This window comes from Python bivittatus, unplaced genomic scaffold, assembly GCF_059951505.1.
Source record: "Python bivittatus isolate LINGU-HERP-01145 unplaced genomic scaffold, Pbiv_v1 ctg000680_np1212, whole genome shotgun sequence".
Classification (NCBI taxonomy): Eukaryota; Metazoa; Chordata; class Lepidosauria; order Squamata; family Pythonidae; genus Python; species Python bivittatus.
In genome coordinates, this window is record NW_028277095.1 from 1192239 (window position 1) to 1211068 (window position 18830).

The 18830-nt window shown below is 40.7% G+C and overlaps 1 protein-coding gene across 3 annotated transcripts in view; it reads right to left on the reverse strand.

Moving 5' to 3' along the window:
• Nucleotides 1-1821: 1821 nt before the first annotated feature.
• Nucleotides 1822-18830, reverse strand: part of DPYSL2 (dihydropyrimidinase like 2) — a 100643-nt gene continuing 83634 nt past the window's right edge. For all 3 annotated transcript variants that reach the window (XM_088152140.1, XM_088152139.1, XM_007424543.3), the window contains 6 exons: nt 15356-15512; nt 14340-14481; nt 13273-13443; nt 10501-10680; nt 7596-7761; nt 1822-5945 (listed from right to left, as the gene is read on the reverse strand). In XM_088152140.1, coding sequence (XP_088008266.1) covers nt 5854-5945; nt 7596-7761; nt 10501-10680; nt 13273-13443; nt 14340-14481; nt 15356-15512 — 908 coding nt within the window. In that variant the 3' untranslated portion in view covers nt 1822-5853. The remainder of the gene's footprint in view (nt 5946-7595; nt 7762-10500; nt 10681-13272; nt 13444-14339; nt 14482-15355; nt 15513-18830) is intronic.

Genomic DNA, 18830 nt, shown 5'->3' on the forward strand with positions numbered 1-18830 from the left:
AGCCCATGACGATGGTGGAATGAAGAGAAGACCGGCTCTTCAATAATTCCTCTCCAGACAAGGAGAGGACTTGAGATTACCCACAAGTGCTCCAGACAGCAGCTTCTCACAAGAAGACAAGACAGCAGACTCCGCCAGGTTTAGAACTCCGGGAGATGAGGGAATAACCATCAAACGCAACTTACAATTACAGAATGAAGCAAAGTATTTTAACACTGGACATACTGAAGGATATTTTTTAACAATGGACCCAGAAGTTAATTTTAAGAGAGTCTGCCTCTATAGATAGACTGTGTTTAGAAGATGTTATGGAACAGGAACAAGTTTTACCTGACAAAATTGAGACTGATTTGAAAGTGGATTTAAAAATGACAAGCTACAAGAATGACATGGGAAAAGGGTTACACTGGACATACAAAAGAAACCAGCTGATATCTTAATAATTAAATGGGATATAAAAATAACAAACCGAGAGTGAGCTGGATAATTTTCCTATATTGGATTTACAAATTGTTAAAATTTTCAAGAATTTTGTGAGAAGGGACAAAGAAAAAATGAAAAGAAACCAAGTTCTAGGACATTATTTGAAGGGACTAAAGATCAAGGTTGTTAGAAGTAAAAGGAAGGAATATGAAGTTGATTTATTTGATCAAGGTTAAAATAAGTATGTTGTTATCTCTGGTAATCCCTAATGGACTTTTGCTGACATCAGGACTGAAATGATGCGGCTTTATGGATTTGTTTATAGATAAGAGATGGGATATGGAAAAAAGATGATTTGCTGTATTTTAAGACAAGGTGGTAAGTTACTAAAATTGTTTATACTTGTTGTAATGAAGGGGGAAAGTCACTTCTTTATGTATTTCTTTTTTCTTTACTATATTATTTTTTCTTTCTTTTCTATTTTTCTTTTATTCTTTCTTTTCTGCACCTTCCATTTTTTATTCTTTTTTTAAAGTTTGTATTAGTTTTTACTGTTGTAATTTAGTCTTTAATAAAATTACTATAAAAAAAGACAAAAACGGAATGAAAATTATCTTGAATCATTTCAAATACTGGAAAATTGAAATGTTAAGTCATAAACCAATTTATACACAATGGCTAAGTTAACACTGTAAGCCAAGATCAAACTACTTTATAGTTTAGCATAACATGCAAACCTATGTTCCAGAGTGCAGTCCTACCTCGGTGGAAATTTCACTTCACTCAGCTGAAATTACTTTGAGTAGGCACCACTCAAGGATTGCATTTTTAATTAAGTGGAACAATGGTGTAAGGGAGCTTTGAGCATAAATTACACAAAATAAATGCATGAAGTTGTGCATGCTTGGTGTCTCAGTGTGATGCTTTGCACATTTAAAAAAAAAAAACACACGCCCAATTTGGCCTTGTCACTACAGTTCAATATCCAGTGCTCCACAGTTGACACTAAACAGATGTTGCAAATCTGCATGTTTTGGAAGCTTCCACATTTTATTAACTATGGTTTGGCATTATCATTTGGATCCTTAGTTTTAAAGTCAGCAACACTACCTATAATTTGAAGCTCGGTTCTTCTTGTTGTAGTTCAGCTTCAGCACAACAAAAGTTTCCAAGTATACCTTTTCAGCTGGACAGGGAGAAAAAACTCGAAGTTCATTGAGACATAGTGACACTGGCCTTTCCTTCCACAACTGGCTAGGGATTACAGATGTTGAAGTCCAGGCCTTTGGAAGTCCCCAGGTTGTGGAAGGTTGGCTCAGACCGCAATCTTGGCTTGGACAAACACAGCAGACTCACACATAACATCAACCTCTTGGACACCCCAGCTCAGCAACTGAAACAACAACATTTTATCTTTATTAAGGAATTCCCATGGTAATGTAACACAGAATTTTTAAGAAAGGAAAAACACACGACTTGTTTTATGCCATTATTTGCACCATCAAGAGAATGGTCAAATATCAGGGTTGGGGGGGGGGTTGTTTTTTGGGGGTTTTTTTGTTTTTTTTTTCTACACACATGATCATCTTAGCACTTACAGCTCCTTCACTCATGTTCACAAGCACAAATCCAAGGGGTAAAATCCAGCTAGTATTAAATTCTACAGAGTTTAATTATTTTTAATGATGATTTTCCTTTTCCTTTAGAGCATCAAGTCACTGCGGTAAATTAATTCCATGTTCAGTGTCATTTTTTTATGCATTTACATAGGACAGTCATTAAAAACAGACACACAGAGCGAGCAAGCTCCCACAGGAAACAACATGCTTACATAGCCTGCAATTTTTTTTCGAAACTTTTTCTATTCCCCACCTCAAAGCACAATGCAAAACAACAATTATGAACATGGGGCGGGGGGGGAGGGGAAGGAAGACTCAAGTGAATAGCAAAGAGCTGCATGTATTTCGCACAACTGAAACAAATACGGTTGCTTGGGTTTTTGTTTTTTTGTTTTTTTACAAAAGAATTGTCCTCCCATTTAAAAAAAAAAAAACTTAAATTCATTATTAAAGCACAAATGGAAAAAATAACATTAAAAATAGCTGAAAATATATATATTACACTTACTAAATATTTTCTTAATAAAAGTGCAATCTCTTAAGTAAATAAAAATTAAGAAACCCATTTGAAAGGGTCTGGAATGAATTGCCCTTACCAGCATGAAGGTGGAAAAAAAAGAAAAAGGGCGAGTTACTTTCAAATTTCACACCATTCATGCCACACGTTTCAGCATCCAATTGGCAGGGTTTTTTACACTCCGGTCTGAGCACTGGAGAATTTAGACCAAAGACAGGACGTGTCCTAAGGAATACCTTCACGTGGCCAAATCCATGGAAGGAGGAACACATTGGATTATGCATGTCACCCATTGCTCCATGGCTATCAAGAACACTGGTTAAAAGGAAATCTACAAACATATGTAGGCTTCACACAAGTTCCAGTAAATGCTGTGGTGTAGAGGTGAAAGGTAGGCCCTGTACAGGGCAAGCTGAAAAGGTATGGACACTCCAAGGATCCAGGAGGGACCAGTAAAGTTGACTATAACCTGTAGATATCAACTCTGGAGAACTTGGGGAAGTAATACCACGCTATGCTTGGTTTATGGATGGAAGAAGTGACAGAAGCAATGGCATGTTGGACTGCATCACTTCTGACCTTAAGTTAGAGGAAAGAGAGGAATAAACATTCATGACTTATTCATGTATTAGTAATTTGGGAATCTTAATATGTCATTGTGCTGTGTAAAGTCCTTAGAACCTCTGGCCTTGAATGCAATCCTATTTTTCACGGGGCATCTGGTCTAGTTTATGGAAAGTAGATACTTAAATCTTGCTTTAGCACAGTCAATCTGATTTAAGAATGAAGCTATAAAACCCTTCCAAGGTCACCTATCCAAGACTTGCATCCAAGGTAAGTAAAGGCACAGATTAATCAAATACATGTATGTGAAGACTGGTATTAAAAAAAGGAAGCAGTAAACAATAAAGGAAGGAAGTGGCAAAATACTGACTAAACCAACACAACACGGATGGGAAAGAAAAGGGAGATTATAGAGACTTTGCAAGTTAACCTCTTAGTAGGTTTAATGGAAGTTGTCACATTTCTATATGCTCTGATCATCTAGGATCTGTGAATTAAGCCAATTCTTGTGTGGGCTACATTTGAGATAGATGAATCTCTTAAGTTATACACATTAAGATTCTATCATGGGATGGGAGTGAGCTAAGAGGATCACCTACTTCATTGGACCAAGTTAGCTAATAAATATTAATTAAGAGGTCTCCATGTTCTGCTGAACTATTTCAGGTCAGGAAAACCTAAAGCCAGACGCTTTAGCTATTATGAGTTTTGGCCAAGCAAACACTGGATGGACAAGTAGGGTAAAGTTGATGAATGTTACCTATTCTCTCTCCTCCTCCCCTCAGCAGCTCCAAGTAGCATATTCCACTAGCCCACCCCATAGCATTTCCAGAGACTTCTCTCGCTCTCCTCAGCTGCCACCCATGTCCTAGCAAGACACATCCCATCAGCTCCCTCATTATCCTTAGTGTCTTCCCTTCCTACCCTAAGCAGGCAAAGTCCTTGGCTTTTTCCCCAGGCCACCCAAACCACTTGCATCCAGATCAAAACAACTACCATTTGTTCTGTACACAGATCAGAACAGCCCTATTTAATTCCATGCATGGACCAAAACACCCAAAAGGTGCAAGGTTTGATTCAGGCAATGACTTCAACCCAAAACCTTCAATTCCAAGCCCAAAACAGCTGTTGTACAGAAGAGATTGCCCAACCTCAACTCCAAGGCTAATCCAGATATAATGTGACCAAAGAACTAAAAGGACTTCTATTTGCCACAAGTTTCCATCCATTCTCTTTTTCTTGCATCAAAGAATTCTGGGAATCAGTCCTACATGTCTCTCCTATATCTCAGTTTTCACTCAGCCAAGGACCGGCTCTCCAAGACTACACTATATAATGGTACAGAAAGATGAAGATTGAGCTGAAGGAGGAAGATAGGGCATTCAGATTCCCAGCTATGAAAGAGCTCATGTGTTGTTGGAATGTAAGAAGCAAGTCATGGTGATTTTAAGTTATGCAGCTGGCCCTCTTATTTTGGAACAGTGGTAAGAATGGACTGATGCCCTCTTTTTCTAATGCAACTGATTTTTTTTTAATTTCTCTAAAAGCCACGCAATTTTTTTTTTTTAAATGCAGGAAGTAATTTACAAGATGCTCCCTGGCCAGGTCCCTTGCTCTGAGCGCTCAACCCCTCAAACAAAGAGTCTGTGGCTTGAATTTCCTAAGAACCTATTGGCAATGAATAGAGGTGGAACAGTTCAAACAACAAGCCACTCTATATAGAATCAGGTAACTTTAGGGATAGTACAATGGAGGATCTCTTTTAGAAGGTATGGTTTAGATTCCAAAACTCAGAAGAACATATTGGAGAACCTCTGAAAGGTTATCATTTGGATGCCAAAAATCAAGGCTGAGTTGATGCAAGAAATGACCAGAATATGGTGAAGCTATGGGGACCCTAAAACTCAAGAGAACAGGAAAAAAACTCAAGAGAACAGGAAAAAGGAAAGATTCTCTCCATCCTAAAATAAGGCATCTCAAACAATGCAACGTGCAGGAACAAGTCCACAATCATATGCATATACATACATATATATATATTTAGAAGAAAATGAAGAATCCTTCAATTGCTGCAAGAGTGGGATAAGAATATTAAATATCAAAATAAGATGGGATACATTCTCCACTTCCCAATTACCCCTCGACTCAGCAGCACAAAATCTTCCTTCCTCTAAAGGGAAAGAAGGCCATAAATGGGTTTGGTCTTGGATAATTACTCCCATGTTCTAAGTCGCATGATTGGTAAGTCCAGTTTTGGAAAAGTCCAGTTTAGACCCTTTATTTCTCTTTCACGAAAGCAAAAAACAAACCTTAATAGATGAGGAAAAAAAGAGGCAGCTCACAGGAAATTCACTTTATCCTTCCTTTAAAAGATTAAAAAAAAAAAAAAAGAGGCAAAGCAAAGAAACGATGATGTTCATGGTCACGTCAACTACAAGTTCTACACGTCAATGTTTATCTCTTTCAAAAATGGAAAAGTGGGGGGGGTGTCTGTTCCCAAATGTGGAGGAAGGGAGAAGTGAGCAGGTTTTGTGAAGAGATGGGGTGGGAAATCATTAACAATAAAAGGAAGGGGGGGGGAGACTATGGCCTCAATTAGGCCTTATCCACTGCTTGCCCGCAGTAACCATCACAGGCTCTAAAAGAATTATTTTAAAAAAAAGGTCTTTTCAAGTGCCCCACCCTCTCCCACCATCTGCTAAGTGGACTTTTTCTCCCCCCATGTTGTTTTTAACCCAAGCTGGTGATGTTGGCGCGGCCACCAGGTGGTGCAACTATACGCTGCGTAGTACGCCGTGGGATATTATCATCGATTTGTGCACCTAGGAGTTGGAGGGGAGGGGGAGAGAGAGAGAGAGAAGCATAGTGAGAAACTGAACATGTACACATACATAAAATGAGTCACTGAATGGTGATTCCAAACTAAATCTAAAGTGTTTCCATTTGGCTGATTGCAATCTGGTGAATCTGATCAATCAATATCGTAAATTCATCTTGACTTGCTTTGTATTGGAAGGGTGAAATGGAAAATCCCATATGAACCCTAATTCATTTCTTCTTATCTTGCATTTTTTAAAAGACCCAAGTATAACATATATCCCCCTTAATAGACTCATTCTGGCATTTCGACTCATTCTGTCTTCAGTATCTACTATCAGAGAGGAGGGTGATGTAATCTCATTAAACGTCGTTGAAGATTATTACTCTGGCCATAGAATCTGTATTGAGAAGACTGCTCAGTACTAATTTTTTCTTTACTGTGGCTCATTTTTGGTAATTTTATCAATTCTGTGTTCTTATATTTTTGGTCTTTAATACAGTAACACAGGGCTTGAACTCTGCTGGACTAGATGATTTAATAAAATGTACACCAATCTGCATATAAATGAAACTCTACTTCCAAAGGAAAAGATCTGTGCCATCTTTGAAGAGGCACACCTTGATATGCAGGAGAAAACAAAAATGCCCTTAGGAACATCTTTCTTCTTCTTTTTTAATTAACTTAAGAGAGAACTAAACAATATAAGCCCAATGTCATTCCATTACTATGAACTATGATCATTTCAATCAGGAATTCTGGAAACTGCAATTGGAAGATGCTGAGATGTCTCACTGAGATCTCCATCCCACCAACCCAAAAGGTGTCCCGGGGTGATAAACCAGCTAAGTAAGAATGCAGCTTTACTTGGTTATATGAGCATGACTAAGAGGAAAATAATCTTATGCCAAGTAATTCCACTGGCCCATCTATTTCAGCAATGCCGTCATTGACTGAAACCCTGGTAGGGACAAACAGGAGATACCAGGGTAACTGAGACCTTTTGGATTTAAAACTGGTGCTCTATCAGTGAGGTATGTCCCTTAGCATCATTCATAAAGAGCCTGAATATTTCAAGCAGCACTACCATGTTCACTTTTTTCTGACAGTAAAATTAAATCATCTAGTCCAACTTCCATCAGTTAATTTGGTACTGGTGGGACCTTTCCATCATTAGCTACGGAATTCTGTCCACCCTGAGGTCAGGTTGCCCTAGTCTGTCCCTCTTACTAGAGGAACTGAAGATTTATTGGTTTAAATTAAGCAAGGGGTTATGATCCCGCTAGATTTTTGAATTAGTCTCTCTAATGGGCCAACCCCTACCCAACAGTTTAGGCAACCACCTGTTTCAAAGCTCTGCTGAAATGTGCAACAAAATCAAACAAACTCTTTTTGATGGGTAGCGAGAGGATGTAGCACAGGTCTGGGAATAAGCCTTCCTTGTCTTTCCATCTGGTTGGAAAGCAAAGCTGAAATGTAACACTAACACAGTGGAATACTTTCTTCAACAACACGGAAACACAAGTGGCAAACAGAACCCTCTAAGCTAGTAAGCAGAACTCTCTTACATCCTTCCCTCTCTCCTTCCTCCCAGAATGCTAGCCAAATAAGGCAAGATTCCACTAAAATAGTTTATCCTCACAAAAGTATGTACCCGACAAGCTAAATCCAGACTGGTGCAAGTTCCTCACAGGTGGAGCCTGCTGTTTCGCTGGAGAAGTCTTGGCCGAGGAAGCTGGCGTGACCGTTTTTGGTGTCACCGATACTTCACAAACAGGGCCATCGTACAAACCGCGTGGGACACCTCTCAATTCAGCCAGCTTGGAAGAAGACAATGTCGAGGCAGAGGGGAAGAAAAGAAAGGAAAGAATGAGAAATGCCTGGCAAGACAGTGCCAATTAATCCAGTTACTTTTGTTTGGAAGATATACACACTCCTGCCTTCTCTAAGATTTAAAAAACAGGTAGTCCCCGGGTTAAGAACATCCGGTTTAAGGACCACCCGTAGCTAAGAACAGAGCCTATTGTAGCAAAATTCAAGTTAAATACACAATGATTCAAGTTAAATACAGAATGGTTTGAGTTAATTATACAGTATTATACTGTTCCATCTTACACACAAATGTGACTTAAGGACAGGCCTTGGGAACGGAACTCGTTCTTAAACTGGGGACTACCTGTATTTCAGTTATGATCTCCTTAACATAGTTAATGCAAGGTCTTCACCAGACCATGCCAAGCTGCCTCAACACATGTGCTTGTGAGGCTACCAACAGATGGTGGAAGAACATCAAAAATTTACAAGATCTCATGCAAAACATTGGCATTTGTGCAAAACAGAGAGGCAGCCTTGCACACTGATGAAATTTCATGAAACTCCAAGTATTCTAGTAGGGTGTGGACCAGGGCCAATGTGGGACTTTGCAGTACGCACATTTGCTGACAGATTCCGAATCAGAAGCATCAAAGGATCCACTGAAGGCTAACTGCAGTCCTGGATCACAGGACAGAAGAAACTTTTTTCTACCAAGAACTGCATCATTGGGGGATGCTCTCAGTAATGGCGTGTGTGCAACCACAGGTGGGATTGCCTTGGGGCTGCCTGTTTTTTATCCATCCTTCCTTTTCTCTCCATTTGGTGGGCTGCCAAATGGGAAGATCCTTGCCAGAAGTTGGAAATACTTGTAGAGAACCTCTGGAATAAGGTTTCCCCCAAGATCCAGGTGGCCCTCACTCTGCTGTTGTTTAGAACAGTGTTCCTCAACCTTAGCAACTTTAAAATGCGTGGACTTCAATGCCCAGAATTCCCCAGCCATTCTAGAAGTTGAAGTCCACACATCTTAAAGTTGCCAAGGTTGAGGAACACTGGTTTAGAAGGGTTGTGAAGATCTGCCTCTTCATCCAAGCCTTTGGCAAGGGAGACTGAGACCCGTTGCTTCATTCCATTTGGTCTGTCACACTTGCCATCTTTCATTGGTTTTATTGTAATTTCATCTTTTGATTGTTGTGAGCTGCCCAGAGTCATTGGGAGTTGGGCGACATACAAGTTTAATAAATGAAATTAAACTTTTAAAAATAATCTAGAAAGTTGCTGGAAATTAGACTGAAAGTATACCTATCTCTTCTATATAAACTGATCCTAACCTAAGTCCCTGTGTGTTGGGGAAAAAAAAGGTTTCTTCTTTATATGGGACTAAACTCACAATCCCAGGTTTTCACTCTGTCATGTCCCACTTAGTAAACCCACATCCCAGTTAGTAAGCCTATTATTTTCCCTGCTATATTCACAAATTAAATCATGAAATTAAACTAGTAGAGAACAGTATCTGAAAGAGGTCTATTTTGGCTTTCAAAATTATTCTCTTCCTAGATTTCTTAAAGAGAACAAGTCCAGAATGATTATCGCATTGAGCTACGTTGGCATGCCAACGATTTCAGGATAGGCATTAAGAATTACAGAAGGATCTGGTTCCAATAGAAGGACACCATACCTGATTTTGATTTGGTTTTCCATCTGTTGATAATTGTTTCTGGCTGTGCTTTCTTTACAAAGGAACATGCTTCTAGCAAAAGTCAGTTCCGGTAATTTGACCAGAATTGCAAATTAGGGACGGCTGATCAAATCATCATTTTATCCCTTGACAAAATATAATTTTATTTGAAGGGGGAGGAAAATATTCATTCCATTTGAGGTTTCCTCATTAGGACAGTAAATCAGGAGTCCAAATACCTAGGCCGAGAGTATTGTTAGGAACTAAAATGATGAGTAGCTTCAACCCAGTGTCCAAGTGTCTCCAAAGAGATCAGTCTAAGCTAACAGACAGCAACCTGAACAATTCAAGATGGCAAGAGAAATCTATTTTATTTTCTGATAACTGAGTGTTTTGTGGCTGACCATGCCCATCAAAGCAACCATTGTGTGGACAGACAACATGCTCTCAGAATTTCGAACATGCTTATCAGCGCCCAAAGGTCCCCTGCTCCTGTTTCCAAATTACCATCCTTATCAGCAGTTGCAATTTAGTGGGAAAGTGTACCTATTTTCATAGCATGGGCAGAACATGATCTCTGAAATAGCCTGCCCACTGAAAAAGCTAGGAGTCCAAAGGGGCGGGGGGAAACTAGCTTAAAAAGGCAGGCACACCCAGGAAGATAAATTAAAATAAATGTACATTTACATGTAATTACCTAAATATTATTAATACGTTTATTCCTGATTTAATAATTTCTCCCCTCTATCCCAATAAATATGACTATATGGGTACAGAGAAGCAGGCTGCATATCTTGAGGTACTAACAAATATTTTGCCAAGAATCTCAGCCAGACTCCAGATTTGAGATTTGAGATCAGTCCAAGTGCATAATTCTTCTCTGTATGCCCATACAGTTTCAAATACCTGATCGAAAGGATCCACGAAAGTTTCCAACAAAGCAAATCTGCTAATCTTCAAGGTGTACCCAAACTTTGTTAGCTTTTCCTTTTAACAGACCTGTTTTAACTGGGTAGCCCTCAGTTGGCAAAACCAGATCAGGAAGGTGATGATGACTCAACCTACTTACCCTGCTTCTTGCTTTGATACGCTTGTAAACGAAGTCAGGGAAGGGTTTCCTGGCAACGTATCGGCCGGACCCCTCAGTTACATGGAGGTTGCCATCCTCCAGCACAATTTTTCCTTGGCTGATGACCACTAAGGGAGACCCACGACACTCCATACCTTCAAAGATATTATACTCCACATTCTAGAAGACAAAAGAAGACAGGGCCATGGTTTATCAGAATCCAGGCTTAAGGAAAATTGAGGAGCTACTACTCAAAGTAATCCAACCTTGGTATTTCATACCTGAAACTGCATTGTTTGTCATGAACACTGCTAGCTTTCCTGTGCCCAGAGAAGTTCTTTGCTTTGCTACTTTAGCAGTGCTGGTATTTATTGTATCTTAATGACATTTTGTTTTTAAACTTGGTTCATGCTGGACTGATGCAGTACTTCAGGAAAAGACAAATGAATAAAGAATGAAATACAATGATTACTTACTATGTGCCGGATACTACTCAATTAAATACCACTGGGTCAGGATTGACTCCTGGAAGCTGTTTGGACCAAAGCTTCCTATCTCAACCTGTTTCTACATGTAATCCTCACTTACCGACCACAATTGGGACTGGAAAATTCATCATTAAGCAGGGCAGTCGTTAAGCAAGGCATCACGAAACCATACCCAATTTTACATTTTTTGTGGTGGTGGTGAAGCAAATCACATGGTCATTAAGCGAATCACGCAGTCGTTAAGCAAATCATGTGCTTCCCCATTGATTTTGCTTGCCAGAAGCCAGCTGGGAAGGTCATAAACAGCAAGCAAAACCAACTAGAGAATCGTAAAAGGCATCTATTGGGGAATCACAAAGCAGCCTGGCCCAGGATCTGCTGAACTAGCGAGGACTTCAAAGCTCTGCACCAGAACAGAGTGCTGCACAGACTTCAGGGGACATGCTATTCCACAGGGCAGGTGCAGCCATGGGGAAGGCCCCCCTCCCAGATTGGTCAAAATGACCCTGCTTCAGCAACAGGACCTGGAGCAAGCCAAGCCTACCAGCTCTTATCAGACGGGCAGAAACAGAACTCAAATAAGATACTGTTTGTATTAGAAAATCAGAAGTAATTCCTCCCCAGGACAGGCTGGGCTTAGAGTTCAGTCTGCAAGGGAAGCAGCTTATCATTCACGATACATCTGCAGTCTTCCCTCAGGCACTCTCCTTGTTGAAACTTGCCTCCTACACATTGCAAAAAAGGTTGGGACACATCACAGAGAACCCAACTAGTTCTCCATCTTGCACTGCAGCTTTCCCCACTCCAGCTGGTGTTCTCCAGAGTAAGTTACATTTGCCAACCCCCAAGTCTCCAGCCAGCAAGACATTTGGAGAAGACTGATTGACTGGATTTCTTTCTAAGGAAGTTTGGGTAAGGTAGACTTATTATATCTCACTATCTCCAAAACACCTCAATTTTTTTACAAAGCAAACTTCAAACAAAAGTTGGTCATGGTAAGTAAAACCTTTTCCCCACGAAGAAGCCTGCCATGGATGAGTAAAAAACAACAACATCTTTCTAAGTTGGCTAAGGTATTTCTGGAAGCCAGCCTGAAAACCAGCACCTGTTGTTTAGCCCTACCGCTGAATACACCTTTTAGTTTCAATATACTCTGCATTCTTTCAAGTTTTGCAACAATACATTGATCACACAGAGGTATCCAACTGCATCATGGGATCTCCTTGGGAAAAGAGAGATTTAGAGAGATGGGCAACACTGCCTTCACCCCATCCTTGCCCAGAGGAAATAACTGCATCTTTGTAATAAAAAGAAAGAAGATTCATGAGCGGAAAACACACAGAAAACTTGGTTTCTAAAAATTCCCTGGGCTTTCTGCCAGGAGCTAGAGATGTAAATAAGACAACAAAGTGCTTGTTCTTTTTCCTTGTTTTTTTTTCCCAAGGCCAAAGGATCAGAAAATGCTCATATCAAATTGTCTAAAAGGTCAGCTCCAACATTTCTTTTCAGACTTCTACTGTAGATGCTCAGAGAATGCTCTGCTCCACTTCTACTGAGGGTTGAAATAAACATAATACAGTGGAATCATAAACCAGATCTCCAAAATTCATTTTAATTTGATTAGTATTCCAGTAAACTGATAAATACAATACATTTATGCATACCAAGACACCTCTGGATTTATTAACTATAAATAATGATGAATGCGCAATTTAAAAGTAACTGTATGTACATTCAAATGCATTAATACACTTCTAAGCCTACTGAGTTTCACTACTGCAATCTTGCAGACATTCAGGAAGGGTTCCATGTGCATCCTATACTGGGGATTACCAAATGTGGGGAAAAAATCCACATTTTCAATCCTCCAAAAATGGAAGAGTTGGTACAGAATTCATTTAACACCCCAGAGCAACCTATAGCTGATAATCTGTCAGCCATTTTTTTCTGTAGCTTTTTTCCCACTGGTTAACTGATGTTACAAAAAATGTTTGCCAAACTGGCTGGCAGGGTTTCAGTATCTGTCAAGATAAGGCAGCGTTTCGGTTGTGATCTTGACTGGACCAGAGGAGTGGGTATTCACCTTTCGTTCAGCAACACGAGATGGCATCCAAAGAACTTTGCCCACAACCACCACCAAGGTAGGTTGGGCTGAGAGAGAATAACTGGCCGCATGGCACCAAGGCAGTTCTGTGACTAACAGCGGGCCAACTCCTAGGCTTCCCCACTCCTAGCCCAATACCTTCACCGCTACACTGCCCTAGTTCCTAATCTGCAAACTTACTATGTTATGTGTCTTGGCTGAGATTGTCTTGACACTGTCGGGATCCCAGATCACCAGGTCAGCATCAGATCCCACTGCAATGCGGCCCTTCCGTGGATACAGGTTGAAGATCTTGGCTGCTGTGGTGCTAGTTACAGCAACGAACTGGTTCTCATCCATTTTGCCAGTAACCTAAATCAAAGCAAAGAATGGTAGCACTGGAAAAATAAAGCCAGCAGTAGAAAAAAACCCAATGGGGTCATCAAAGAAATGGCTTGTGCTCATCCTTGCCCGCACTACTCTTTTAGTCTCATTGCGTGCCACCTGCATACGACCATATTGGTGGATTTTACAGCAGCTATAATCCAATATATGTGGAAGGTTTCAACTTGCCTGCAAGAAGAATTATCTTGTTGGGCTATGCCTGACTCTTTGACTTTATTTGCACTTGAACTCTATTGCCCAGGTACAAAATGGGCCTAAGCAGACAGAGGCTACTAAACTGGGAAGACTGGACTACTATAAAGGTCTGTGGGAATGATCTTGGGAGACAGGAGGAAGAGCCGCAGCCTAGACCACCGTCATGTGAAAGGTATCTCAGCCCACAGAAGGAAAAGTGTGGGAAGTGTTTCAGAAGGGACTCTCCCTAGTTTTCCAGAGAGTAAAAGGACAGGAGGAGGGAAATGCTTTCAGACTTGCAAGATTCTGTTATTTGTAATCTTACAACAGTGTTAGTACTCATGGTTTGTGCTTCTTGTTAGTCTACCTTGAAGGTCTGACATCAGTCAATGGCCATTTCCCACAGACCGTTACAACTACAGAGGTAGATGAATGCTAATGTACAACATGATCTCAAAAGACATTGTCCTATCAAGGGAGAATCCCTAAATGTTTTGATACTGAGCCTGATCTGAATGCCCAAGTTTATTCTCTAGATGCCATGGCTTCATCTCACCTGTATCAATGTTCAGCAACTATACCAAGTTGGCATTGGAAAGTTTCTGCCAACCTGTGACCTGCAAGGGATTTGGTTACAGATGGTTGACATATTTAGCAATGGTAGACTTAATCCCCCCCAAAAAACTCACCACGGCTTTATCCCAGATGATGGACATCCTTTCCTCAGTTCCATTGGTTCCTTGTGGGATCAAAGTAAAATTGTCCTTCCCAACAGCTTTCTGGGCAGTATTGAAAGTACAGTGGCCACTGCCAGTAACCTGGAGATCTCCACTGGAAGAAGAAGACAAGAGTTGCTCTGTTTAACAAAGTCAGAATGACAGCAAAAGCAAAACTGCACTTAATCACTGCTTACTGCATGAAGCAAACCTTATGCCAGTCTTCAGATTATTCCTCTCTATAAATCACCTCTCATGGTGATTTATAGTCTTAAATCTTAATTTGGGGGCAAGGACTGGAGTTCTGAGGTACACATTTTGCAAAGGTTCCCAGGTTTAATCACAGGTGGTGCCAAGAGGATATATTTGTATAATAACCTGCCCCTACTCGACCAATTAATAAAGAAAAAGTAGAAAGAGTTAATACAAAAAGTAAAAATGAATAACTAGGAGAAAGTGGGGCAACAAATATCCCTAACCTGTTTTCTTTTGTATCATTTTTAGGAAATATTAAAGTTTTTGCACCTGAATGTTTTGTCTGGTTGCAAAGAGTTGATAAGGGCTGAAAAAACTATCTGAAAGACGCATTCAACCAAATCTGTTTTATTCTTGGCAGTAACGTGTGCTTTTTTAAAGACTATTTTTCTCAGGCTTCCTATGTTAAATAACTAGTAGATAAAGCCACACAACCTATAGCCTGATTAGATCTGGCTTTTAACAAAACTGCAAAGCCAAATCAGAGGACCGGCAACACTTCCTGCCCTTGGTAAAAAGTGGTCCATGTTCTCAAACTACTGCTGAGGGTGTCAATGAACCAGAGTGGAAGAGAAGGTGTGAAAACAGCCTTTTCACAGAACAGGCATAGTCGATTTGGTGCAAATCCAAGCTGTCTGCACAGATCAGGAGAATTCTCTCTCCTGCTATGGCATAATTTTCTGTGTCAAATTCAGAGCCTGCTCACATAAGGATTGCCACCACCCCCAACTCACCAAGAGAGCAGAGAATTGAGGAAGTCCGGAGTAGTTGGGTCAGGACTCAGTGGTGGAGAAGTGACAAAAGCAGCTGCTTTGGCCCAGTTTTTACTCCAGTAATGAGATCCATCGGTGCCCAAGCTGGCTGCAATGGGCTCACCATACACCACAGTGCCTGTTAATCAGGATAGGATGAACAGGAGAATTACCGTCAGACTCAAACAACTCAACTTTACTCTTGGCCTACTACGAAAGAAGAATCGGAGAGCAGAACAAGGCCAGCCTATAGGGTGAGGCCATCATTTTAATGGATGTTAGATCTCAGCCTTTGCTATCCACCAGGAGTCGATATGAAGTGCATTCAATAATACTTGGTTAATAAATCCACAGGCAAACAAATAAACATTGGAAGCTGAACTGGAATTCAACACAGATACTCCATCGCTCAAGCATGATATTGTTTAATGTAGCCCTTGGGAGGACTCTAGCCAAGGTAATTTCCCAGGACTGCTAGTTAAGAACACTGAAAAGATTTTAGGAAAACAACTGGGAACTTTCTGCATTGTTCTAGTGCCAGTGAAGAAATGGAATGAAAGATCCATGGGAAGATACATAGTTCATTCTCAATAAGAAGGCTGCTTATTGAGAGACAATGATGCACTAAGCCAGTGTTTCTCAACCTTGGCAACTTTAAGACCTGTGGATTTCAACTCCTAGAATTGGCTGGGGAATTCTGGGAGTTGAAGTCCACAGGTCTTAAAGTTGCCAAGGTTGAGAAACACTGCACGAAGCATTCTGAAATGGTACAGAAACTGAAAATAAATGATTGACTGATTGAATGGTTAGGAAAACTGGATGGTTAAACTTCATAAGATTTTGGTGATGTAAACCTGATTTTTTTTTAAGAGTTCAGCAACTGTTTTTTAATTCTCTAATTCTGTGAATGCCACTGAGGGGGGACACAGACAGTGTGATCCCCCAATGCACTGAAGTACTGACTCTCGGCTCCACTTCATGAAAGAAAACAGAGAGGTTTGAACAGTTCACCTTCCTCCTTCCTGGTTTTCTTTTCAATTTTCTTTGAAAGAGATTTAGGCCTAGGAGACAAAATCTGAAGGCTCAAGCAAACATTCCCCAACAGGAGCCACTGCAGATATTTTAGCAAGCAACGTCCGTCAGTCCCAACAAGAGTTTCAAGAGAGATTGGAGTTCAAATGTCCACTTAACCAAGAAGCCTACTAAATGATCTTGGAAAGGTTATCGTTTTCTAGCCCAGTCCACCTCACAGGTCGTGAGAATACAACATGCACTGGAACCTCCCTAAACAGAAGATGAGTTAAAAATATAGTTGCAGTAATAATCATTTCTGTGGCAACCCAAGAAATAGCTTTATGGAGCAGGATCTACAAATCCCTTAACTCCGTATGCAGTATCCATGACTAACCAGTTATCATTATGCAACTAAAAATGAATGCTGTCACTACTGAAAGACACAGATAAACAGAAAAGACACCACAGCAAAAATTCAGCATGCAGAGTTCGAAATAGACATGCAGCAGATCTGCAGAATTTTGGCATCATGACATTCCTGACATATCAGACACTGGCTATGCGATCTTGACTGTGACTCCTTTTTTCATACTGCAAAGCTCAGTGAAAATAAATGGGTGAAAACAAAGGCAGATGCTTTTGAAAATAAATAAACAGGTGCAAGGAAAGACAGCTGCTTTTGAAGGCAAGATTCATCAAGGGCTACTTTTCTCGAACTTAATGCAACCGGAGGAAAACAAGATCTGTGGAGCCCTTGATACTCTCTGAGCTTGGCCGTTTGCTTGCAGACGTTTCATTACCCGACTAGGTAACATCATCGGTAGCTTGCCCTGCCAGTGTTGGTGGGGTGTGTGGTTTTCTCCTTGGTAATTCCTTGCTAGCCTCCCTGTATATAAACAGGGAGAAAACCCCACATTCACTCACACTGTTGATGTTAGTCGGTGATGAAACTTCTACAAGCAGCCAAGCTCAGGGAGCACCAAGGACTTCACAGTTCAACCCTGAGCTACATATATTCTCTTGACAAGATAATTGTCAAAAGATGATGGAGGAGGAGGAGGAGGAGGAGGAGGAGGAGGAGGAGGAGAAGGAGAAGGAGAAGGAGAAGGAGAAGGAGAAGGAGAAGGAGAAGGAGAAGGAGAAGGAGAAGGAGAAGGAGAAGGAGAAGGAGAAGGAGAAGGAGAAGGAGAAGGAGAAGGAGAAGGAGAAGGAGGAGAAGGAGAAGACCTGTATGCCACTCAACGCTCAACAACTCCAGGCAGGCAGTCCCAACACAGTTTGAGTATTGACCTTAGCCCAGTTTGGATGCAATAAGAAATCTTTTTGTAAGTGATCACACTTACTATTGTTATCTTTTGATTCTTAACCCCCTTCCCAGCCATTTAACTATGCAAGCTTTTTTTCCCCTTCATGCAGTGGAGGAAAGCAGCTGCTGATAAACTAAAAGAAAGGAGGGCCCCAGCATGCCATAATTCAGTAATTGCGCTCTGCAGAAACACACATTAAGCTGACGAGCACAGATAAATGTTTATAAGCGCTGTAAAACCTCCAGAGACGGAAAGGTTATCTCATTAATCTGGGTTTATTTAGACTGCACTGAGCTCCTTTCAAATTCTTCCTGCGTAAAGGGAGGGAAGGAGGGGGAGAAGAAAAACCCTTCATCCTAAGACAACCACATGGAACAAAGCTTTATATAAAAATGAATAAGGCTTAAACAATAAAAGACAAAAATAAAGGGCACAGGTGTTCTTGATACTATTCAACCAGCAATTCAAGAACGGTGGAATTCTGGGAAAAGGTTTTTGCTTGGGAGTAATAAAGGAACCAGCTGATGAGCAGCAGAAGTGAGTATTAGTTTTAAGACTGCTTCACACCTTAGGGTTATTTTTAAACACATACCTCAAAGTGTAAAGCATGAAAATGGCAAAGATTGCGTTACCAATGTGTTTGCTATTCAGAAAAGCCAGCTCTTAGTCCACTACATACTGGGGACAATAACAGTTTGCTGTCACCCCTGGAATCTGCACGTCTTTAAAGATGCATTTTGGCAGCAAGAGGCAGAAGGCTAAGCAGATCTTGGGCCTCCCACCCATCTAGTCAGAGAAGAAATGCAACAATGGGTGGATTTTGTCCAGATCAGCTTCTTACAAAATATTTTCTTCCTTGTCCCATTCCAGCTCCCTAAATCCCACTTACCTCTGATCCCCTACCGTATTTGCCTTTAGATAAATCTGTGTCATGGACTAGCCATGTTTGCCATCAGATCAAGCCAGAATTTCAACACTGTGAAATGTTATATTCTTTTTTTTTTTGGGGGGGGGGGGATAGGTAAAGGATGGCAATGGGACCACTTTGTGTCCCAGGGCCCTCCTGCTCCCATTCTCACCTGTATTACAAGGAAACAGGCAACAATCAAAATTGCAGTAGCAAAAGTGGACTATAT